Source organism: Cnephaeus nilssonii (genome assembly GCF_951640355.1).
Source record: "Cnephaeus nilssonii genome assembly, chromosome: 13".
Lineage (NCBI taxonomy): Eukaryota > Metazoa > Chordata > Mammalia > Chiroptera > Vespertilionidae > Cnephaeus > Cnephaeus nilssonii.
Window position 1 is genome coordinate 6,417,339 of NC_137084.1, and position 25,316 is coordinate 6,442,654.

Here is a 25,316-nt window from a genome sequence, read left to right on the forward strand (position 1 = left end):
AAAGAAATTTAAAAAAAAAAAAAAAGAACAAAGAGTAAGTATTAAGGGATTCTTCCTATAGAGAATGTGTCTGCACTCCTCCCCAAATTTAGTAAAGCAATAATCTATGTTCAAATTATCAAAGGGTATACAAGGGTTCATTCCATTCTCATGTATGGGTCTAGAGAAAAATTATAATTCAAAATGTGGATGCAACATTTGGTTCTTGTTTTCTAGATTTTTAATATAAAGAGAGAGAGGAAACCTAGAAAATATATTTTTAGTGAAAATAAACATCTGATGGTAAATTATATTTTATTAAAGTTTTCAAATAAATTACTTTCCAGGATTAAATCTTTCTACATTAAGAAAAAAAAAAAAAAAAGGATGACAGCGAGGATTGGCGAGGGGGGGGGGGGGGCGGGCGGGGGAGGAGGGGCTGATCCTACGGCTGTTTTGACTCAAAGAGAGACAGCAACAAGGCTTAGCATGGAGCCTGAGGGCACAAATGGACTTAGGTGTCCTGTCCTGTCCCCCACAGACTGCTGGAACCCTCATGGCCTCACACGCCCAAATTCGACATTCCCTGGAGGCTGGGACTGCCAAAGACAGTGATGGGGGCAAGGGCAGGACATCTCAGGCAGTGAGCATGGGCCCAGAGAGCTGGATCGGGCCGGAAGTGGGGTGGGGAGTCACTCCAACCCTGGGCCTCTGAGCCAGAGGCAGGCGGACAGATTGACACCCAGCAGCAGGGAAGGGGCAGGCAGACAGGTTGCCCTGGGCATATACCGGTGGCTGGAACAGGGCCCTCTGCCCTACATCCGGAGCTGCAGCATCCCCTCGAACTGCCTCTGCCCTAAGGCCAGTGGCAGCTTCCTCTGACCAAGGGCTCTTAGTTGCAGGTGAAGAAGGCAGCCCAGGTGTCCCGATGGCCCCTGGGGTGGGGAATGGCCACAGGGAAGCAGACAGGCTGAGGCTGGTGCTGGGAGAACTAGTTCCTGCCACCGGGGCAGCATTTGCACCTCTGGGCCTCCCTCAGCTGCCCCATCAGCACTCCCCCCGCCCTGGGTCCTAGGCCCACAGCCTCATGCTCTCCGCATCCCAGAGGGCAACTCTCCAAGGAGCTGTGCTGACCGTTACTCAAGGGACCACCTCCTCACCGTGCTGTGTAAGGTCAGGCAAGGTGGGTGCCCTAGGTCATGGGGTGGTGGGAGCCTCAATCAAGAACAAAGGGAGGCTACGGGGCTCCGTGGAGAGAGAGGGCTCAGGATTTGGGGCCAGGTCTTGTGGGCTCCACGTGGCCCGTGATTTCAGCTTTCTTGAACTTGGGTTTCTTAACCTGGAGGTTCAAAGGAGATAATGAACACGAAGAGTGTGTGAAACATGCCGACAGATGCCAGCTTTCACGACTAGAATCCCTTTGTGTGTCTGGCGTTTTGATCTTTATAAAGTCTCTCCCTGTGTGACGTGAAAACAGCAGTGTCTTGTCGCTCCTTCCTCCCTGGCTGGCAAGGAGGGCTCTGGATCTCAGGGGTGGGGGTGGGAGGAAGGGGGTTGGAGAGGCGAGGGAGGCCTGGCTGGGAAGGCCAGAGAGCTCATAGCTGGAGAGAAACATCATATTCACAAGGAGGCAGGGGAAGGGCAGGGGGAGGAAAGCCTAAACAGAGAGCTCAGGAAAGGTTTGGGGATAGGTAGAGAGAAATTTGGAGAGCAGCAGACATGGGTAAGGCCTTGACCTTGACCACAGCTGCAATGAGATCCATCTGCCATCAGGTCCCTGGTTACCTTGTGATTGGGACTCCAGATACCATACCCTACCCCGTCTCCTCAACACCCACTCTCAGATCCAAGCTTCCCCCCACTTTCCACTAGCACTTTATTCACCATTCCTTCATTTATTCACACAACAAACACTGTCCCAGATATACTACAGGGAAGAAGAGAGACAAGATCCGTCAAAGTGTAGGCTTAAAGGAAGGGATTCTGAAGCCAAGATGCATGGATTCAATTCCTGGCTCTGCTACTGTCCAGCTCTGTGACCACAAGCAAGTTATGTAACCTTTCTGAGCCCCAGTTGCCTTCATTACCGAGCAGGACTAAGAATAGCATCTCCCCAGGGGGGTGGAGGATTCAATGCCTTGACACCTGTTAGAAGAGCGCTGGGCACATAGCGAATGTCCCTCGGGTTGGTGGTCATTAGCCCAGTGGTAGATGCAGAAAATGAACTGTAAACACATAAACCGCGGCGGATTATGGCTGGTGCTTTGCAGGAAATAAGCGTGTGCTGTGGATGGGACTCCAGGTGGGTAGTCAGGAGGGCTTCTCTGAAGAGGTGGTTTCTTCAGGGTGATGCACAGAAGCTGGAGGAAGCAGTCTTGGCGAGAAGAGAGAAAGGGCTTTCCAGGCAGAGGGACCAGCAAGGGAGAGTCCCGGAGGTGGAAAATGGCTTGGCAGGTGTCAGGAACAGCAGAAGGCCTGAGGCGGGAGATGGGTGAGTGAGGAGGAGGATGGCGTGACAGGTCAGGCGGCCAACAGGGCTGCTGAGCCACAGAAGGGGTTTGGCTGCTCTTCTGGTGCGGTGGGCAGCCACACGAAGTTCTTGTTTTTCTAAGTTGTATTTTTTTATTGATTGATTTACAGAGCGAGAGTAAGGGATAATGAGAGAGAGAGAGAGAGAGAGAGAGAGAGAGAGAGAGAGAGAGAGAGAACACCGATTTGTTGTTCCACTTACTATGCATTCATTGGTTGATTCTTGCATGTGCCCTGACTGGGGATTGCAACCTTGGTTTATCAGGACAGAGCTCTAACCAACCAAGCTGCCGGCCAGGGCTGTAAGTTGTATTGAAGTGTGTCACACACACAGAAAAGTACACACATCATAACTGTGCAAGATCACACGTTTTCACAAAGGAAACACATCAGGCGACCAGCACTGAGGTCAAAGCCGGAACATGAGCTGCACACACCCCAGAGCTCCCCGCAGGCCCCTTCCAGTCGCCACCCACAGGTAATGCCCATCCTGACTGGTAACAGTACAGAGTAGTTTTGCCTGTTTTTTGAACTTCCTATCATCGGAATCATGCAATGTGTGTTTTAGTGTCTGGCTCCTTTCACTCAACATTACAAGCGAACTTCATCCACCTTGTTGCGGGCCGCGGTAGTCTTGTTTCCCCACCGCCGAGGGGTATGCCATTGTGACTATGCCACGATGTATTTCACACCTGACTGTTGCTGGCACTCGTGGGCCCTGTCTTTGGTGCACATGTGCATGCTTTTCTGTTCACTGAAGGGTTTTTTAAACCTGAACTTGACCAGATCTCCCTTCACGCTCAGCCTGGGAGGCTGACCCCAGAGCCAGACCAGCTTCAACTTCACCTTTTTGCTACTCCAGAGGAAGCCCGTATCAGAGCGTGTCCTTTTATGTGTGGATGGTGTGTCTAACACCACTCCTTCCCAAACCGGGAACACGTTTGCTCCTCAGCCCAGGGGTCCTTGTGTGGAAACTGGGCTCAGTCACACCTAACTGCCTGTGACTGTGAAGGTTAAGTTCAGTGAGCAATGGCAGAGAAAGCCCATGACCCAGTGCCCAGCCCCTCCCCCTAAAGGGTATATTTACTGCCCTTTCCCTTCCTCTTCCAGGTCCAGAAAATGAACGGAAAACAGGGGCGCCCCCTGTGGGTGAGAGTGGAACTGTATTAATGGCTCCCCTGGGCACCGCCTTCTAGATCAAGGAAGCCCCTCCTAACCAATGGACACAGGCAACAGGGGGGTGAGGGCATGAGTGTGTGTGTGTGTGTGGGGGGGGGGGGTTGGGGGGTAATGGGGGGATGAGGACACATATGTAATACCTTAATCAATAAAGAAATTTAATAAAAAAAAAAAAGGAAGCCCCGCCCCACAAAGCCAGCACAGACCCAGCTCTTCCGGAGAGGGCAGCCCCGGAGGCCTCGAGGGAACATGGTCCAGGACCACTGCTACCTTTGCACATGCGCCCCCCTCCTGAGGTCCTCACCCCGCTTCCCCACCCACCTCAAGTCCTCAGGAGGCCTCCTCAGGTGCCTCCTGGTTACTGTGCCCATGGCAGGTGGCACCGTCCCACGCAGAGCCGAGCCCTCTTAGTGTGTGAGTGCCTCCCCATCAGACTGCGAGGGCAGGGTGGGACCTGTTCCGGGAGAGGGAAGATCGCCCACACCTAGCACAGTGCCTGCCATCCAGCGGGGGCGTCATAAATGTCTCCTGAATGATTCATTCACTGCTTTGGGAGCGAAAGCATGACCCCTAGGTGGTTAAGAATAAGAGCTTTGAAGTCACACAGGCCTGGGTTCTAGTCTTGGTTCTGACCTTTGGCTCTGGGATCTTGGGAAGGTCATTTCACCTATGAGCCTGTTTCCTCGTGTAAAAAACAGAGTGGCCACGACCCCGCTAGGTCGTAGTGCGGATTAAGTGAGAGATGTTGGCCTGCAGTAACAGCCCAGTCCTGGTGGGAGCGGGTAAGTGTCCATTCAGAGGAGGAGACACCTCCCGCCGCTCCGCCTGCTTTCTCAGCGCGTCCTGCGGGGCGCGCAGTGTCAGGCTGCTTTACAGAAAAAGAAACCGAGGCCCAGAAAGGGAACAGGATAACCGGGTGCGGCGACTGGGGCTAGACTCTGCGCCCAGTGCTCGGCCTGCCTCTCGGAGGCCCCGGTGAGCACATGCCCACCTCGTCCCCGGGCCTGGGAGTGATGGCTGGGCTGGGCCTCCGGGAGACCCCGCCCGGGACTCCGAGGCGCGCTTGGGGATCTTCGGCTCAGGCCCGGGAAGCGCCGCGCAGCTCCCAGGAGCAGGAAGAGCGATCGGGGTTGTCGCTTTAAATTAAAGAGGGAGCGGGCGGGCGGGAGCGCGAGGGAGCGCGCAGCGGGCTCCTGGGAGCGTGCCCGGACTGCGGCGCAGCTCCCGTCCGCCGCCCCGGCCGGCCGAGCCCCCGGCCCGAGCCCCGCTGCTCGGAGGGAGCCGGGCGACACTGCAGGGTGGCGCTGCGGGCGACCGCCCGGTTCATCGCTGGTGCATGCGCGCTGCGGGAAGCCGGCCAGGACCCGGGAGCCGGAGCCAGTGTCCACGCCGGAGCCGGAGCCGGAGCGGCGGCTCGTCGGCGGAGCCGGGGTGAGTACGCACCCGGCCGCCCCCCACAGCCCCGGCGCACGGCGCGCCGACGCACGCAGGGCCCCTTCCCCGTGCTGAGGACCCCCGGGCTCCCCGCGTCTGCACACCCGCCCCGCGCTTGCACACGCACGCCCGGCACAGCGCACGCCGGGCGCCCTTCCCCAGCCTGGCTACTCCGCGCACTGCGCATCGCACAGCGCCCCGCACGTCCGTTCCGCGTGTGCACACGCGCGGCTCCCCGGCCATTTACACGCCTCCCCGGCGCCCGCGCTGCACGCACACCGCGCTCACATTCACAGCACCTGGCTGTCCCCGCGGCTCCCCACACGCCCCTCCTCATATCCCCTGGGGGTTCCCGAGGCCGGGGTGCGGGCTCTTCAGGAAGTGCCCCAACACTAAGAGGCATGTCGCACCCTGTCGCCTGGAGGCCCGGGAGCCCAGAAAAGGATCCTCAGCTGCCCATGCCACCCGCCCGGGTCTGGGGCTTTCCAGGGGCCCCTCGGAACCTTGGACTCCGCTGCTCTTGGGTGGAGGGAACTTGCCCGACAGACCGTAGATTTGGGATGAAGATGGGCTGCGAGTGGGGTGGAACTTGAGAACCTGGAGCCAGGCCTGTTGGGTGGAGGAACCCTGAGCCAGAGAATCTGGTGAAACCCCCCCCCTCCCATTCACGGTGCTGCAGAGGGGCTGCGAGCCCGCCTCTTCAGTCAGGGAGGCCACCCCACCCAAAGCGCCTGGGAAACCTGCACTTGAGCGTCAGCCCTTCCCCCAGCCAGGGAGACAGGTTCAGAGAGAGAGCAGCTGTTGTGCTAACTACTAGAAACGGGGAAACTGAGGCTCACCCAGACCAGGCCTGCGGTCCACTCCAGGTCACTCAGCCAGCCCCACCTCCCCAAGATGAAATCTTCCCCAAGTCAGCCTGGGAGCATGGGGGCTCCCAGCCCCACTGGGGTTCAAGCCTGGACTCTGCCTCGTATCAGCTCTGGTGCCTGTGGGCAGGTCATTTCCTGCACCTCCGTTTTCTTGCCCATACCATGGGCAAGGCCGCAGCCCCCCGAAGGGCGGCAGGGAGGGTTTGCTGAAATAATCCATGGCAAGTCGTAGTGGTGTCCAGTAAATGCCGGCCGCCACCACTGCACTGTGGTTTCTGTGGGCTTTGGGGAGGATGAGTAGTCGGATGGGGTTCTCTCAGCAAATGGGAGCCCTTGAAAAGAACCTCAAACCTAAGAGTTTCTCAGCCTGGGAGCCCCAATCTTCCCCATGGCCTGCTGGCTTCAGGGTGAGGGGACAGGGAGCGAACCCCTTGCTGACCAGAGCTGTGATTGGAGACACAATGAGCAAGGAAATGGGGTGGGAGGAGCAGAGACATGGGGCCCCATGCCCCTGCAAAGGCACAGAATTCCTGGAAAGCCGTTTCTCTGACTAGCTCAGGAGGGGGCCTTGACTGTGGTCAGATTCTGCAAGGCCAGTGGAAGTTCTTCCCGCCCACCTCCACCCCGAAAAGCCCAGGCAGGATGTGGCATGGTGGCCAAGAGCCCAGGCCCAGATCCATCGCACCTTGGCACCAGTCCCAGTATTGTTACTCATATGCTGAGTGACCCGGGGCCCCAGCTTCTTCATCCTTAAAATGGGGATCCATTTGTCAGTTCAATCATCAGATCTATATTGTGTGCCTACTACGGGCCAGGCATGGTGGTAAGAATTTAGCATCTATTATGTCTTGGTAGGTGCGATTGAACCTAGAGCTGTTTTTAATGAGTTCACTCCATGCAGGTTAGGGTTTGGGGCTTTGGAGCTGGAATGAATAGATTGGGTGGGGAGGTGCCAGGAAGGAGACATGGTCTGAGGAACTCAGAGTGGGTTTGGGGCAGCTCTGGCTCACCCCTCTCCCCTGTTGAGCCCCATTTCCTATGTGTCAGAAGCTGGGGGAGCTCTGGTCACAGGCTGCCCTGGCCTTGGATATGCCTTTTCAGCACCCTATTCTGAGCCAAAGCCGCAGCCCCTCTGCCTGGCAGACCTCCAGGCTGCCAGCGGGAGCCTGCTGCGGTTGTCCCGGCACCGTGAAATGGAGCCAGGGGGGTCTCAGGCACAGTGAGTACTGCCATTAAGAAGGGTGCTTGAGGCAGAGCCAGATCTGGCTCCGTCTCTGTGCTCTGCTTACGGGTTATGTGACTTTGGGCTAATCCACTGCCCTTCTCTGAGCCTCACTTTCCTCCTCTGTGGAGTGGGGTTAATAATAGGATGTGCCCCCTCGGGGTCTTGGGGGAGATGAAGTCCTTGGCACAGGGGCTGTGGCTACTAATAGAAGAGGCACTGAACCAGGTGGCAGGCATGGCTGCCAGGCCCAGCTCCACCATTGCTGGCTCTGTGGCTTTGGGCAACTCACTTAACCTTTCTCAACCTCCCCTCGCTCATCTGAAGGCCTGCTTACCAGGCCCCTGAACGGAGCCCTCAGGTTCTGGCAGCGAATGGAGGGAAGGGAGGTCCAGGCCTGCTGAGCAAGTGCCCTGTCTGAAGGGCAGAGCCTTCTCGGCGCCAGCTCGGGCTGTCTTAGGGGATTACAGGGGCTATAGACCGACTAGCCCCAGATCTAACTTTTAACAGGAAGCTAGAATTTTTTTTTTAAAGAAATAAATGTTTAATGGGAAATTTACCAATTTTTAAATGTTGATGATTCACTTGAAGACAAACGAAACACATCTGCAGGCTGGCCATGCTGCCCATGAGATTCCACAGCTCAAAAGAGGGGCAGGGGGGCCTTTTGGACAAATGGCCAGGCCAAGCCCAACCACACTTACTTCTCATCCCACCCCGCGGGCACCCTGCTAGGGCAGTTAGGAGCCCTGTTTTACAGATAGGACAACTGAGGCTCTGGGCTAGTGAGGGGGCAGATGTGCTCTGGCAGTGTGGGAACTGCTGGCCTGGGTGTGCCTGGAGTCCTTCACACCTTCACTGAAAGCACAGCTCCCAGGCAGAGGGAGGAGGGGCTGTGATGAGGGGAGGGAGAAGAAAGGTACGCAGTGTGGGAGTCTGGGGTCTGAGCTGGACCAGCCTCGAAGAGATGGGAGCCCTTGGACAGCCAGAGATCTGATCAGCAGATTCTGTCCCCAGCCACAGGGACATCCCCCGCCCACTGGCATTGGCCATGCCAGTACGGCCCCACTCTCCCAAAGTCAGCTTGTGCCAGGTGAGCAGGAAGGAAAGCCACTGGCATTATGGGATTCCCAGCAGGGCAGAGGCAGGCTGGGACCGGTGTGCGCACGTTAACATGTTTCGGTATGTCCAGACTCCCTTGTGCCAGGAACTGGGGCCACCTTGGGCTTTGACACAGTGTCCTATTGGGTGTGCAAGTTCTCAGGAAACATTTGAAACCATGTGCCTTCCTGCAAGTTGAGCACAGAGGTGGGAGCGTGGAGCCAGATGGCCTGGGTTGAACAGTTTCTTACTTTGTGGCCTGGGACAAACAACCTTACCTTGATGCCTCAGGAGTCTCCTCTGCAAACCAGAGTTGATAATAGTACCTACCTGTGGGGTTGCTAGAGGATTAAATAAGTAATATATATGCAAAGGGCTAACGGCTGTGCTTGGGTGTAAGGAGTGCTTGGCAGGGTTCGCTATCTCATGATCTCCAGCCCAGGTCCCAGGAATGAGCTCCCACTTTGAGTCAGCACCTCCCTCCCATCACCATGACAACCCACATCTCAGGGAGTGGGAGCATCAGCAGGGGAGCTGGGGACAAGGAGCTGTCTGTGCACCTGGCAGGGCTTCTCCCTGGGCCCTGCTCGGCCCTGCTTCCTGAGGCCTCCCGCCTGGGACTTGAGGCACTCCCCTATGTTCTGGATAACCCTACTTGGATCAAAAAAGCCACAGACTGGGAAGAACCTCAGGGTTCTGTAAAATGCCCAGGAAAATGTTCGCCCTCTGATTGGACCTCAGTCCCAATGGGGCCCACAGAATGCTTGAAGGGGTTACAAACAGGCTAGCCACGGCCAAACAACTTTTTGTTTACACTGTGCCTGAGTGGTGTTTACATTTTTGTGAATTGGTGCAACATTTAAAAATCAGGAAACTGTACATAAACTATCCAGGCTTTTCTTTAAAGAGACAGAAGTTCCAGCCATGATGGGTTGGCATTCCCGGGAACAGAAAAGCACTTGATCCCTTAATCGGAAAGCACTCCACAGTTCTCACCCCCACACCCCCTGTGCATCCCACCTCACCTGTCTGTGCTACCTCTTTGAGCCACGAGGGACACAAACGCTGGGTGGGCCTTATCCTATCCTTCCGTGTCCCTTGAACTGAGACCCATACAATTCATCCCAGCCTCCCCTTTCCACCACCACCCCATTTGGAATATGTCTGTGAGCCAAATTTACCGCTTAGCAACAACAATAATAAAACTATGAGCAGTCCCTGGGTTCAGGTAATGGCTTGTATGAGCTTCTAGATCTTGGAGGGTGGAGTGGGGGAGGGAAAGGACGGGGAATAGGATATTGTAGAAATGTAGCCTTCCTTTTCCAGCTTAAACAAAAGCATTTGAAGTGCAGTCATGCGTCACTTAATGATTGGAAATGCGTCGTTAGGCAATTTCTTCGTTGTGCAAACAACACAGAGTGCACTTACACAAACCTAGACGCTCTAGCCTACTGCACACCTAGGCTATGTGGTCCAACCTATGGCCTCTTGACTACAAACCTATGTAGCATGTTACTATACTGAATACTGTAGCCAATTATAACTCGCTGTGCTGTGACCTTATGGCAGCTATGAAGTCACTGGGTGGTAGGAATTTCAGCTCCATTATAATCTCATGGGACCACTTGCATATATGTGTCCATCTTACTGCGCAGGGAGCATCCCAGGGGGCCTGCTCTCATGAGCAACAACGAGTCGGTGCTGGTCAGCCTGGTGTTGGCAGGGTGGAGGTGCGGCAGGCGTGCCAGAGTTAGCAAACACAAATACAGGATGCCCAGCAACTTCTGCATTTCAAATAACGCATTTTTAGCTATTAGTAGGTTCCAATATTTGGACATATTTATAGTAAAAATGACTCTGAAATTCCAGTGTCACTGGGCATCTTGTGTTTTATCTGGCAACCCTGAGGTGAAGTCTTCGAGTGCTTAAAGATAACTCTAGACACCATTTTAAAAAATTGCCCTAGTTGGGTGGCTCAGTTGGAAGGAGCGCCGTCGCATATACCAAAAGGCTGTGGTGAGTCGATTCCTGGTCAGGGCACGTACCTAGGTTGTGGATTCCATCCCTGATCCGGGTGCATACTGGAGGCAATGGATCTGTGTTTCTCTCACATCAATGTTTCTCTCTCTCTCTGTCTCTCCCTTCCTCTCTCTCTAAATCGATAAAAATATATCCTTGCATGATGATTAAAAAATAATAATAGGGAGCACTTTCTATTTACTTGATGGGATGCTGCTTGAATTCATGAATTATTGAATAAAGCCAACTAGATCTTTTAAAAATTAATAATAATAACAATTTTAAAAATGGCTATTTTAAGCCCTAACCGGTTTGGCTCAGCGGATAGAGCGTCAGCCTGCGGGCTCAAGGGTCCCAGGTTTGATTCCAGTCAAGGGCATGTACCTTGGTTGCAGGCACATACCCAGTAGGGAGTGTGCAGGAGGCAGCCGATTGATGTTTCTCTCTCATTGATGTTTCTAACTTTCTATCCCTCTCCCTTCCTCTCTGTAAAAAATCAATAAAATATATATTTTTTTAAAATTTTAAAATGGCTATTTTAAAAAATAAAATAAAAACCACCTGCTTTTGCCCAGGCCCTGCTCAGGGCTCAGTGTGAGCTCTGGATGACAGGCACGAGGGCACCAGGGAGGCCGGGCACAGGGTTGGGGCCAGGGACCCACTGAAGCCCTCTCCTCTGACTCTCTTTCCCTTCTAGTTTCAGCTACCGCAGCGGGCATCATGGCCGTGGACGTGGCAGAACACCACCTGAGCGGTGAGTCCCAGCAGCAAGCATGCCATCTCACAGGACCCTCCCGCCAGGCCTGGGGTGCGGGTAGCAGTGGGACACCCATCATGGCCCTGTTTTACTGGGAAGGCCCATCAGTGACTAGCCCAAGGTCACATGGCCTTGAGGACACAGGGCTGGGACCAGTCTGAAATGCCTTCATCTTTTTGCTCCAGTGGCTTCTTCTGTGAAAGTGACTCCCTCTTTTTGACTTGAGGGGATCCCCCAGAAGGCCCATGTCCCACTGCTCCCTAAAGATGAGCCTGTGACACAGAATCCACTTACCGGGGCCATTCCTGGAGCCTCTCAAGTAGCCAAGTGAGAGGAAACCCAGGAAGGTTGATGTTAGATCCACAGGACATTCAACTCAGAGATGGCCCAGACCAGGGACTTCAAGTACCTGGGATGCAGCTCTTGCCTTCCCTGTGTGCCCTGGCAGGCACCGAGCTTGAGGATGGGGTCACATGACACCAGACCCACTTCTCACCATCTCTTCTCCTTAAGTTACTGTTCCTGTTTGCAGATGGGGAAAAGGAGGCTCAGTGAGGGAAAGGGTCAGTGAGTAAGGATCAGGGTCAGGACATGAACCCAGGTCTCCTGACTGCTCCCATCACTCAGCTCCTGCCCTAGCGTGGCCTCCAGCCCAGGGCTGAGCTGTGCACAGGGACCACCTTTCCCAACCCCCTGCCAGGGATTCTCACCTGCAGGCTCCCAGGTCTTGGCATGGCCTTGAGCAAGTGATGGAACCTTTCTGAGCCTCCATTTGCTTAGTGAGGCCTGCCTCAAGGACTGCTGGGAAGATTCAGCGAGCTAACCTATGCAAAGTGCCCAACACACTGGGAACATAACTCTCCCCCAACTCCAGGTCTTTGCACATGCTGTTCCCTTTGCCTGGAGTACTTCCTGCCTCTCCCTGGCTAAGTCCTCGGATGTGCTGTGGAGGTTACAAGCACAGATCTGGAGCAAGATTGACAGTGAATATCTCCTCTGTCCCTCAGCTTCCTCATCTGTAAAATGGGGATAATAGTAGAACCTTCCTCACACAGTTCTGAGGATTCAGCGGGTTAATACACACGAAGTGCTTGGAACGGAGCCTGGCAAATAGGAAATAGAAGGGAACCTATTAGAACTCCAACTCCTCCTCGTGCTTCTTTCTGGTCTCACCCTAGACCTCTCTTCCCTTGGGAATTCTTCCCGTAGCGTCCCAAGGCTGGTACTCAGGATATGAATAAATCCATGAGTCTCAGTTGTCCTCATTTCATGTTGCCTTCCTGAGGCTTTTCCTTTCATGCCCTCGGTCCACCAGGGCTCTGGCTTCAGTCCCTCATTTCCCTGGGTTCCTCATTCCCAGAGGAGTCTGGCTCTGCTTTGCCACCTTGCTGTGCCCATTGCCTGTGCCCGCCCACGGACCTGCCCCTACCAACATCCCGGCCCTCCTGTGCACATCTCAGCAGGAGCCCCTCACGAATGCCCCTCACTCTCCAATTAAGAAGGTACATTCCCACCCCATCCCCCACTCACCAGCCTCCCTGGACTACCTTGACCTTCCCTCGACCTCAGCAGGCCTGGCCCTGGAGCCCCTCTGTAGGTCCTTGCTGTGGCTTTATTTAGACCACAAATTACATTCCAGCATCCGAAGCCAGAAGTAAGTAGCGCTTGCTCCCAGCCCCTGCGTCCTTATGTCTTGCTTTTCTCATTCCTCCCGAGTCCGCCCAGCCCTTGGCCGTTTGATGTGTGATTTTTACATCAAAACCATGTTGTTCTACCGTGTTGGGGATTGATGTTTTTCTCTCTACATTGCCTGAAAGGTTTCTCTGCATCGCCACAGTGACATCCTTGTCATCCTCAAAGGCCAGCGACATTCCCTCCTAAGACAGCACCAGGCCGGGGTCAGACCTCCAGGCTGTTTCCAGACTGCTGCTGTTATAAATACAGCCTCGATGACTCACACCCGACAGAAACTTGTAGGGACATTTCCCTGAGAATAAATCCCCTGGGTGGCACCGCTGGATGGGGGTGTTCTGTGGTCATCATTTTCCGGATGAGACTGGGCCCAGAGAGGCTAGGTGACCTGGACTTCTCCGTCCTGTGGCCTTGAGCCCATAGATGGGGGTGTTCTTTTGCCTCTCCCAGCCTCAGGTCTCCCTCTAGAAAGCAGAGACCTCACAGGGTGCTAAGTGCTGGGTACGTGCTAGGGCTGTAGGCTGGACCCCGCCCTTCTCCAGAATACGTTTAGTATATATTCTGGCTAAAGTTGGCACAATCAATTTTTGGAGTGTAGTCATCATGCCAAAAGAAGCCCCATATTCCACATTCCTCTCTACTCCCCTAACCCCTGACAATCACTAATCTATTTTCTGTCTATATAGATTTGCCTGTTTGGGACATATAAATAGAATCATACAACATATGGTCCTTCGTATCTGGCTTGTTTCACTTAACATGATTATTTCAAGGTTCATCCATGTTGTAATATATATACATCAGTACGTCATTCCTTTAAAAATATTTTTTTAAGTTGACTTGAGAAAGGGAGAGTGGGAGAGAGAGAAACATTGATCAGTTGCTTCCTGCACACGCCCTCAAACCTGCAACCTGGATATGTGCCCTGACCAGGAATTGAACCTGAGACCCTTTGGTACACAGGATGGTACTCCAACCAACTGAGCCACACTGGCCAGGGCAGTACTTAATTCTTTTTTATTGCTGAATATTACTCCATTGCATAGATATACTACATATTATTTACCCATCCATCCATTAATGGACACTGTGTTGTTCTAGATGAGGTTTGAGGTAAAAATGGGATCATTTTTTGTCCCCCAAATCCCTTTCCTTTTTCCCCAAACCCTAAAAGGCTGCTTTGATTATCTGGAAACAAGAGGTCCTCTGAAGGGTGAGGTCTGAAAACTCACAGAGGCAAGAACAACCCTATTTGTTTAAAGCCTAATGAATAGTTAACCAGTGTTCACAGCTCTTCACCTGTTCTAGTCAAGTGTCACTCATGGTAGAAATGTCTGTTTTTGTGGAAAAGAGGATAAAAGCAGAAATCACAGAAGATTGTCTCCTTATTCAACATGACCCCCAGCACCTAGCTCCTAGCCTACCACACAGAAGGCATTCAGTAACTATTCATTCAGTGAGTGAGTAAGTCAGTGCTAAACCACCTGCTCCCTGGGTGGGGTCTGTAAGCACAGAGGGGCCCTGGGGCCCACTAATGAGAGGCTGCTTTTGCCTTGTAGTCATCAAGAGCCCACCGGACTGGGAGGTGGGTGTCTACGCCGCGGGGGCCCTAGCGCTGCTTGGAATCACGGCGGTGAGCCTGTGGAAGCTCTGGACATCGGGTAGCTTCCCCAGCCCCTCCCCATTCCCCAACTACAACTACAGGTACCTTCAGCAGAAGTATGGCGAGACCTACGCAGAGGCCAGGCAGAAGGTGAGGCTTCTGCTCTTGGGTTTTTTTGTTTTTTGTTGTATTTGTGGGGGGGGGGGGGGGTACCTCCTAGCAAATCCATTGTTCCCTGAGCTAGACTGACAGGCAAGCACTTCCCCTGCACCACCCTGACTTCTGTGCATATGCCTCTCTTCCCCTTCACACCCCCCCCCCCAATAATCCAGTACTGCAGGGGGGAAGAGGGTGTTAATCCCCTTGGAGGGACAATGCTCCGATTCCCCTCAATGTGAAGCTGGTGAGACAAACAGGCCTCTCCTTCCCAGCTGAATATGCTCAACAATTTCTGACTTCCCTGGCTCTCTTTCCTTTTATTAACATCATTAATAACTAGCTAATTACACCAATAACACTTGTGAGTGTGCGGACAAGAAAAGGGCCTCCTTTTCCTTGTTGTAACCTTCCACAATTTATGAGAAGCACCTGGTAATTAAACCCCAAGATTGTTAGCTCCTCTGATTCCAATAGCCCTTCTGTTCAAACTGCAAGACAAGATAAGCTCTTTCAAGGCTACATTCTTGCATACCCCTCCTCCTGTGGTGTTAATGACCCTCAAGGCTTCCCCTCTTGTAGGTGCAGAGTTGTGGGCCCCACGCCCCCACTGTCTGCTCTCAGGATCAACCTCCACTCCCTCCCCACCTCGTTCCCTCCTGGTTAATTTCCTCCTGTGAACAGGGCCCTGGTCCTCTTTCATATCTCCAGCCTAGCCCAGTGCCTACTTGTTAAATGAATCCGTGAGTACTTGTTAAATGAATAAATGAATGAATGGTTTCAATTTTAAAAACCATCCTGTGAAAAATACAGTGTGTCTCATAAAATGTATATACACACTGTGAATAATTATAAAGGCGGTGCTTATTAAAATACATTTCATTTTCAAAATTGAGCTATCAGCTGCTAAAGTGTGTGCATTTTTGGAGCCACCCTGTATAGGAAAATATAAAGAAGAAGAAACCTCTTTCCCAAATGCCACCACCCTGAGGCAAGCAACAGTTAACCATTTGTTTGTTTTTTTAACTATTAGCATTTTTTTTTATTTATTTCCAATATTTTTTAAATGGTACAGCCACTTTGCTTGCTTTTTTATATATAATGAATCTTTTTTTTAATATTTTTAATTGATTTTAGAGAAGAAGGGAGAGGTAGAGAGATAGAAACATCATGCCTCTTGCATGCCCCCCACTGGGGATCGAGCCCACAACCCGGGCATGTGCCCTTGACTGGAATCGAACCAGGGACCCTTCAGTCCACAGGCCAATGCTCTATCCACTAAGCCAAACCAGCTAGGGCTCCAATATTTTCATCTAACCCCCCGCACCCGGTCTTTTTTCCATGCATAGTCTTTACACAATGGGTGTCATTTCTACTTAGAATTTTATTTTTTTAATATATTTTTATTGATTTCAAAGAGAAAGGGAGAGAGATAGAAACATCAATGATGAGAATCATTGATCCGCTGCCTCCTGCACGCCACACCCTGGGGATCGAGCCCACAACCCGGGCATGTGCCCTGACCAGGAATCAAACCATGACCTCCTGGTTCATAGGTCGATGCTCAACCACTGAGCTACACAGGTGGGCTAGAATTTTATACTTGCTATTTTCATCTCAATTATACCTGAAGCATTTTCCCATGTTGTGGAACACCCATTATAAATATAATTTTAATGCCTATGTAACATTCCTCTTTATTTATTTACCATGATTTACTAAATGCCATCATGAATGATGCCATGAGTATTTTATAGGTAAAATTGTGTCTTCATTGGTATTACATACTTTGAATAGATGCTCAGATGTTGAATGACCGTATCAGGGAGTACAAACATGTATAGGGCTCTCAGTATACACTGAGTGGCCCGATTATTATGATCTCTGAACGCATAATAATCGGGCCACTCAGTGTATATCCTGTATAATAAAAGGCTAATATACAAATTGTCCCCTCGACCAGGATTTCGACCAGCAGGCAGGCCGGCCAACTGCCCATGTCCCCTCCCCCTGGCCAGGCTGGCCGGACCCCACCCATGCACGAATTCATGCACCGGGCCTCTAATATATATATATATATATATATATATATATATATATATATATATATATATATATATATATACTGAGTGGCCAGATTATTATGCGTTCAGAGATCATAATAATCTGGCCACTCAGTGTATATTGCTGAGTGTTTCATCACTTGATACTTGGCAGAGAATTTTTCTGACATGATGTAGATACCAGAGAACACAGCCAGAATGTGTTCCCAGATCGGGGTGCCACATGCTAACTCATTTGGGGTTTCAGAAAGGACTATCTCTCACTCTGTTGGGGGAACTGTCAGTTGGCACAACATTTTCAAAGAGCATTTTGGTGACAAGTGTCAAACGCTTTCAAAAGGACTGTATTCTCTAAGTCAGGATTTTACAAAAGCTACTCAACGCTGCATTGTTTATAGTTGTGAAAAAAGAGAAACAACATAAATGCTTAATAGTGGGGGAATTGTAAAATAAATTATGGCTATCTACTCAATGGGAAATTTGGGGGGGGCGTTAAAATTATGGTAATGAAGACGATGCAGCAACAGGGGAGATGCTTGTGGTACAAAGGCTTTTGTTTTCTCAAATATTAAGGTCAATTTAGACAAAAGAAAATTTGAACATTAGGGTGAGTGTTACCCAACATGAAAGTTTTCTCATGTTGCAGGCATTTTTGAAAACTTCCTTCGAGGCTGCTGGATCAGCTATTGAGTAGCTGATCTAGACACTGAGATTGCTAACTATCTTTCCTTTGTATAAACATCACTGCAATGCACATCTTTGTGTATGGAACTCAGTCTATACCAATCAACATTTTGAGAAAATGCTCTCTTACATCCTGGTTACAGAGAAAACTGAGTGATGTGAATAATATTAAACGGGGACCCTCTGAATTAAGACACGCCCCATTTTTGCAGGAGGGGAACTTGGAGGTGCCTTGAGTGAGCAGGGATTGCCGTACCTCTTTGCCATCTCAACACCATTGCCCTTGTGATGCTCCCCTGCCCCCTTCTCTCACCTCCAGAGAGTGCCTGCCTGGGGTACCCAACGGGCCAGCACTCGGGGACCACCCAGTCGCAAAGGCAGCCTCAGCATGGAGGACACCTTCGAGAGCATCAGCGAGCTGGGGCCCCTGGAGCTGATGGGCCGGGAGCTGGACCTGGCCCCCTACGGGACCCTCCGGAAGTCCCAGTCAGTGGACTCCGTCAACTCCATCTCCTCCGTGAGCAATACCTTTGGGCAGGACTTCACGCTGGGCCAGGTGGAGGTGAGCATGGACTACGATGCCGCCTCCCACACCCTCCACGTGGCTGTGCTGCAGGGGAAGGACCTCCTGGAGCGGGAGGAAACCAGCTTCGAGTCCTGCTTCATGCGCATCAGCCTGCTGCCCGAAGAGCAGATCGTAGGCATCTCCCGGGTAAGTGGGGGCTGCAGGGTGGAGCAGAAGTGTGTTCAGGCTCTCAGGAGTCCTCCCCCTGCAGGACAGTTTGCAGAGCCAGGCAGGTTCTGAGGGGGGCGCTGGAGAGCGGGTTTGGATGCTGACCCTAGAGCCCAAGGTGGTGACTATAAGGAGGACTGGGGACAGCCAAGAGGCTGGTTTGGCCAAAGGAAGGAGAGATGGAACTGAAGATCATGAAGACCCTGCATGCTCAGGTCAGGATCCAGAGGTGGGCTTTCTCCCCCAGAGGGGGACAGAGGGGAGAAGGAGCCCTCAATTCTCAAGCAAGCGATTGGGTAGGGAACATGCTCCCCGAGAGCAGCGTGAGAGGAGCTGCCCACAGCCCAGGCAGTCATCCAAGCGTGTGGTTCAGGGAACCTGGAGGTGCTGGGAGATTTATTCCCAAGAAGGCAGGCTTCCTACATCCCAGCCCAGCCCATCCCAGCGAGTGGGTGGCTGCCCGCAGGCTGGGCAGCCCCCCAGCTTCAGGCAAGGTACCAGGAATGAGGGCTCCTCTCTTTAAATATCACCAGGCAGTGACTAAGGCAGCTCCCCACGGAAGGGGAGCAGTGCCCGCAAGAGCACCTTCCCAGGGGCCTGCCCACAGCTTCCTGGGAGGAGGCCAGCGGAACCCACCAGGCAGGCCTGGGCTTAGAAACTAAGTCAGTGCAACCTTGCCTAGTCATTGCATCCGTCTGTCCGTCCCACAACGTTCAGGCAGCTCTGTGGGGGCTGGAACATCAATGGCTTTGGACGCCACAATTATCCGTACTCACGGCACATGGCCCAGAGCTAGACTTGGACACATGCAAGAACAACGGAGACCAGCTCAGCTGATGCATCGTGAGGGTCCTATGGAGCCATGACCACTGAGGATAGGACTTAGTTGGGGTCAGATTGTGCAAAGCTTTCAATGCCAGGCTACTACTAGTAGATTGGCCCCCACTGAGGGGACTACAGGGGGCTTTTAAACCATCACAGCTGAGCCACCGAAAGAAGGATTGGCATTGAGGTTGTGGGGACAGCAGAGCCAGGACTCTAGCCTAGGTACCAGACTCCATCCAGTGCTCTTGCCTGCCATGGGTACAGGGCCCTGGCTGCCACCCCTCCCCACCTTTGACGTGCCCTCCACGGCCCTTTCTCTCTGCAGATCCAGAGGAACGCCTACTCCACCATCTTCTTCGACGAGAAGTTCTCCACCCCCCTGGACCCTGCTGCCCTGGAGGAGAAGAGCCTGCGGTTTTCGGTTTTCGGCATTGATGAGGACGAGCGGAATGTCAGCACGGGCGTGGTGGAGCTGAAGCTTTCCGTACTTGACCTTCCGCTGCAGCCCTTCAATGGCTGGCTCTACTTGCAGGATCAGAACAAGGTAAGTCCGCCCACCCGCCCACCCATGCAGGGAGTGTCACACGGGTACGCTCCAGAGGAGGGACCCCACTGTCCTCTCCAGCTCCCCGAACACCAGCATCTTTAGGAAATGAGAAAAAGAGACCTGAGCCACATTCAAGGAGGCTCCGTTCACTGCATGCAAATGAGAAACACCCTGACCACTGTTTACAGCCCTTCTACTGCTCCTACCTTTAAACCTGTAGAAGCTCTCCCCCTACAGGGCTTCCGTGAGGGGCGTGCTCCTCTGGCCCTGACGTGAGGTATTTCAGACAGAGGCCAAGCTGAAGTTTACCTTTATCAATGTCAGAGTGCTTGGGAGCATTACTGTTCTGTAAGCAAATGATCTCCTACATAAATGACCTATGTGCTCCTGCCACAAGTGTTTCCCTTGGCCACGTAACTGCATGTGGGTGCTGCATTTGACAGGCAACCTCCGGCCTTCCTTCCGAGGCAGGACCCACAGTGGTGGCAGGGGGGATGGTGCCTGCTTCATGGAGTGGGGAGGGGCCCTTTCCCAATCCCAGCAGCCTAGTGCCCTGGTATGAGGGGCCCCAAGAACAGCAGCTTCTCAGTGGGGAAGGAAGCTCCTGACTTTCCCCGGGCCTGTCAGGGGACAGAAGTCCTCTAAGCCACCTGCCCGTCCTGCAGGCCGCCGACGCTGTAGGCGAGATCCTGCTGTCCCTCAGCTACCTCCCCACGGCCGAACGCCTCACCGTGGTCGTGGTGAAGGCCAAGAATCTCATCTGGACCAGCGACAAGACCACAGCGGGTAAGGCCCAGCTGGCGGCCTGGCTCCTCCGTGGGGCTGGTGGGACCTGTGGTCCAGCTGCTAAGCCCTGGCACCTGGACACATCCGTAGGTGTGGGGCACAGCGCCAGGCTCCCCGCCTCCAGCTCTGGCTGAGCTCAGGAGCCGTGCGCAGCGGGAAGACTCATCTAGCTGGGGAAACACGGGAACCACAGAGGGAGGCAGGGAGCCCCTACAGGGAGAGCGATGGGAATCTGAGAGCAGAAGGCTGGGGCGCTGGGAAGGAGCCAAGGTGGGCACCCACTTCCCCCCTGCAGTTCATGGTGGAGGCTCCGTGCCCAGAGGCTGGGCCGCACTCCAGATCTCAAATCGGGGGTAGGGCCACTGGGATGGTGTGCGTGCCAGGCAGGGCCCAATGCCCCAGGCCTGCAGGAGCCTCCAGCCCCAGGTAACAGATGACAGAGGACTGGGGAGCCCGACCTACTGGAGCCTGGGAGAACCCGGGGTCCGGGCAGGTGCAGCAAGGATACCCAGCGGGCGGTAGGTGAGGACAGACGGAGACTTGTTATTTCAGAGCCCCACATCGTTGAGTCAAACCCCGCTGAGCAGGTGCCGGCTGACTCAGCTGGTGTTTGCGCTCCGACCATTTATAGAACGAAACGTGGTGGGTCTGCCAAGTCCTCTGAGCGTCACGTGAGAGGAACATGCTTCGGGGCTGGGAGGCACACTGCCCGTGTCCAAAGCCCAGCCGTTCTCCTCTGCGTGTGAGCCTCAGTTTTCTCATCTATCAAATCGGAAATAAAGGACCAATGGCAGGGCACAGGAGATAATGGCAATAGTTCAGGTTTGGGCCGTTTAGAGCTAGTGGGCCACTGGGCTGGGCAGGGCTGTGCCAAGGAAGTGTGGCCCTGGCCCTCACCTCCACCCCCTCGTCCACCCAGACCCCTACGTCAAGGTGTACCTACTGCAGGATGGGAGGAAGATGAGCAAAAAGAGGACAGCTGTGAAGAGGGACGACCCCAACCCAGTGTTCAACGAAGCCATGATCTTCTCGGTGCCAGCCATTGTGCTCCAGGTGAGGGGGGATGCGCCGGGGTGGGAGCCAGGCCAGGTCACCCCGCGGCTCTGGGGCCACTTCACCCCCTGCAGCCTGGCTTCCCGGGGCTCCTGCAGGTGCTGATGGTTTGCCTCAAGCCATGTAGTCAAGAAGCATGTATTTAGCACCTACTAGATACCAGCCCTATGGTGGGTGCTGGGGACATGGGCACTGCTTCCTTGGTGCCTACAGGGGACAGGCAGGGAGGTCCCTAAGCAGTCCTAATCAATTGAGAGCATGCCAGCTGTGGGCGGTCAGGGCACCTTCCGCAGGAGGGCTCAGCTAAGCTGAAGTCTGGGGGAAGAACCTGCAGAGACCTGGAGATGAGCCAGGGCTGGCCCACGGGCAGAGTTCCGCCCGAAACCTCCTGAGGTTCTACCTGCAGAGGCTCTGCTGAGCTCCCCACACCCCCGTGGCCTTCAGGAGGTGACCCCCTACCAGCAGAGATATCGCAGACCACGGTGGGGAGATTGCAGAAGATATGACCTGGGCCACGCCAGTGGTGCTGTTTGCATTCCTCAGAGCATGGGGAACTCACCACCTCCCCTCACTACCACCTTCCATCCCGGGGCATCCCTGGCAGTGAGAACGTCCCTTTGTGCTGTGAGCCAATGCGACCTCTTAGCCCTGGGGCTGCACAGAAACCCACTTAATCTCCCCTCCGGGGCCCCCTGTCTAAATCTGAGAGCCCAGAGTTCTGCCTCAGTCGGGGTGTTCCTAACCCAGGCACACATCCCAGCATCTCTGGGTGGTCCTAGGTGTTGCTGCCTTGCCTTGCCACCCTCATGGGACAGGCTGCCCATCTGCCCCTGCTTCCCCCTGGGTGGTCAGAGTGCCGCTATGCCATAGCCGCCAAGGGCCAGAGACTTCCTGGGAAGCTCTGGCTGGGCTCTAGTTTCAGCTTTACTCCTCTGATCTCACGCAGTTTCTTTCCCTTCCTCGGTTGTGTCCAACCCACGATTGTATCAGGAGGAACAGCAGGCGTTCTGACGCCTGACTGTGCACAGGCACCTTCCCAAGTTCCTTACACTTTAACTCATTTTGTTCCAAGAACAGGTAGGAACTACTCTCATCACCGTTTTACAGATGGGGAAACTGAGGCCAAGTCACTGTCCAAGGTCACGCAGCAAGGAAGTGGTGAGGTGGCATTTGCACCTGGGCCACCTGGTGCCGCCGCTGTGTAGGGAGGGAGGCAGCAACAGAAGCCTGTGGGGTTAGGCAGGTCAGAGATGAGGATGTGGAGAGCCGTGCCTGGCACCCCGCTGGGGCCCAGGCGCCATGGAGGACCTCTGGCACTGGCCCTGGTCCCCAGCACTCACGTCATTTCTTCCTCAGGACCTGTCTCTCCGCGTGACGGTGGCTGAGAGCAGCAGTGATGGCCATGGGGACAACATAGGCCACGTCATCATCGGGCCGTCAGCTAGCGGCATGGGCACCACACACTGGAACCAGATGCTGGCCACGCTGCGCAGGCCTGTGTCCATGTGGCACCCCGTCCGGCGAAACTAGTAGCTGGGGCAAGGCCTGGGGGGGGCACTTGAGCTGCCTGGAGCCTGGCACAGCTGAGGGGTGACACCCTTCTCCATTGTCCAGCTGGAGCCATGAATGCTGGGGTCCCCCGGTGGACTCCCCATGAGCCATCTCGGTCCCTCTCTCTAGACTGCAGTGGAGAAAGGCCCAGAGTTTCTCCCATGAGGACCAGCTGTAGCTGGACACTGACCCATTGTTCTCCCATTTTGAGATCCCCAACTGGTCTGCGCCTCGGCCTGGAGTGACCTTAGCCTCTCAGAGCTCCTCGTATCCCGCCCTGGCAGAGAGGCCAGCGCCACGCTGGGCCATGCACTAGAACAGAGCAAGTCCTGGGGGCCAGGCACCAGCAGGCATGACATGAACAAGGCGCAGACCTCTAAGACGCCAGGAAGACAAGAGCCTCTGTCCTGGTGGTCTGCTCAGTGTGAATGGTGGCCCAGCCAGGCAGGGCTGGCGGGGGGTGGGTGGGGGGGCGGGCTGGAGGACGACAGGAGAGCTGTGGTTTGAGGGACAAGGAAAAGAACTGTGACCCAGGCAGGCGGCCCAGCCTGAGCATTAGGGATGTGGACTTCTCTGCACACAGTCCTCAGCCCACTGTGGTGGACGCAAGGGCCTCTCTGGGCAGGAGAAGAGACCAAGAGACCAGGCCAAGCAGAGGCCCGCAGGCCACATGGGGCACTGGCTCTGGCGTCATTCTCTGAAACCTCCTCCCTTGAACCATGACCCTTGGGAGACCCAGAGGTCCGCAGAGGCCCCGACCCAGGCCCCGTGTTTAGTCCCACGCACTCCAGGCCTTGGCTCCACAGCGTTTGCGGGAGTCCTTCCAGGCCAGGCCCTGTTGGGGAGAGATGTCTCCGCCTGGGGGGCCTGGGGGACGGTGGGGCGGCCAGAACACAGGCTGCAGGGGATCTGTGGGTGAGGCCTTTGGCGGCTGCAGGCCCCTGAGAGGACACGGTGGATGCAGCAGGAGACCCTTGGGCTGGGCCTTGGAGGGAGGGGCAGCCTGAGCAGCGGCATCGAAGGACAGTTAAGGGGGGTCAGGAGGTGGCTCCTAGGGCACGTTCCCAAAGCAGACCCCGCGATGAGGCTTCAAGGGCACGGGCTGTGTCAGGGGACAGCCCTCAGGAGAAACCAGCCAGGGAGAGAGGGAGGCCGGGGCAGCGAGCAAGCCGTGGCTTCAAGTGTCTAGCCTCGGCCTGCCGGCTTGGGGAAGCTCGGAGTGTGAATGGCACCCAGAGGGGTCCTGCTCAAAAGGAAAGGGGCTTGGCTGTCACCCCCACATGCATCATCTTTGGCTTCTGCCCCACCCCCAGCTGGAGGAAGGGTCACTGGATGAGGCGGCTTCCATCCACCACAGGCAGCCGTGCACCCCTCATAGCTGAGGGCTCTGGTTCAAAGGGATGGGGGGCGGGCAGTATCTACTCCATGTGGCAATCCATGGGGAGCACATGGGCTCTTGGGCGGGCTGCCTCTGGCCCTGGTGAGCCATGGACACCCAGGCCCGCTGGTCATCCCCAATGATGTGGCAGGGGAGGGTGGCTGGACCACAGTGGGAGGCCCGGGGTGGCAGTGGGACTAGAGGCAGGACTGTGGCTCCCCCCGTGTGACACGGCCAGGGCCCAGCACCAGCAGGTCTGCACGGCCCAGGCCAGCATAGGGTCCGGGGACACACAGCGGGCGAGCCTCTGCAGCCGGGGAGAGCCCAGACTCTTCCCGCCCCAGGCTGTGCAGTGCAGGCCATGACTCCCCGCTGCCCTCTCTTCCCTTCCCTCTACCTGCATGACATGTTGACTGTGCACCGGGATGGGCGTGGTGGGGACTGAGTATGCCGACTGGAACGATTCTAGAACCAAAATAAAGCTGGGGCAGGAAGGAGGGGGCTTCCAGGAGCCCTGCTCAGCCTGAACACCTTCATCTCTGCTTTAGGAACCAGGGACTCGGGCCTGTGCCCGTGCTGCCCCTGCTGCGGGGTGCCCAGAGCTGGGGGAGGGTAGGGAGGGGTGGCCCCAATTTGGTTTGGGAGACCATGACTAGGACCAATGCCATCACACTGCTTGGGAAACTCAGAGAAGGGGCCATGAGCCAGGCCTGGTGGGGAGGATGGCAGTGGGGAATATCAAGGAAGGCTTCCCGGTGGTGTTGCCAACCTGAGCCTTCGGGGCAAGAAGTAGCATAAAGCCAAAAAGGGTGGATAAGGCCCCAAAAGCATTCCTGGCAGAGGGAGGAGCATATGGGAAAGGGCAGGAGCAGGGGCGGACAAAAACTCGACTGATACTTCAACCTTGCTAAAGCCCTCAGGGAGGATGGGCGCAAAAAGAGCCAGAGGCAAGGTCTGGGGGGAGAAGGGCTGTACGAGCCAGTGAATGCTGCGGTGCAGCCTGCAACTCGAACACTTAGAGTAGGAACTGTGTCATCTCCTTTTTGTAGATATGGAAATGGAAGCTCAGAGAGGTTAGGTAACTAGCCCAAGGTCACACAGCCTAAAAGGCTTAGAGCTGAGATTCAAGCTCAGGCTCCAGAGTTCATGCTCTTAA

The 25,316-nt window shown here is 54.5% G+C and overlaps 1 protein-coding gene across 1 annotated transcript; it reads left to right on the plus strand.

Moving 5' to 3' along the window:
- Window positions 1-4,997: 4,997 nt before the first annotated feature.
- SYT12 (synaptotagmin 12) lies at window positions 4,998-24,623 on the plus strand. Its single transcript, XM_079787955.1, has 8 exons — window positions 4,998-5,118; window positions 11,030-11,086; window positions 14,341-14,534; window positions 17,607-17,999; window positions 19,171-19,389; window positions 20,058-20,178; window positions 21,098-21,231; window positions 22,588-24,623. Exons 2-8 carry the CDS (start codon window positions 11,053-11,055, stop codon window positions 22,759-22,761), a joined length of 1,269 nt encoding a protein of 422 aa, XP_079644081.1. The 5' UTR covers window positions 4,998-5,118; window positions 11,030-11,052; the 3' UTR covers window positions 22,762-24,623.
- Window positions 24,624-25,316: the final 693 nt, after the last annotated feature.

Bases quoted from the DNA above. Each gene is read 5' to 3' on its own strand.
- SYT12 (XM_079787955.1), top strand. From the start codon at position 11,053: ATGGCCGTGGACGTGGCAGAACACCACCTGAGCG. The intron at 14,535-17,606 runs GTGAGGCTTCTG...TCTCACCTCCAG, and splicing joins ACGCAGAGGCCAGGCAGAAG to AGAGTGCCTGCCTGGGGTAC. The intron at 19,390-20,057 runs GTAAGTCCGCCC...CCCGTCCTGCAG, and splicing joins ACTTGCAGGATCAGAACAAG to GCCGCCGACGCTGTAGGCGA.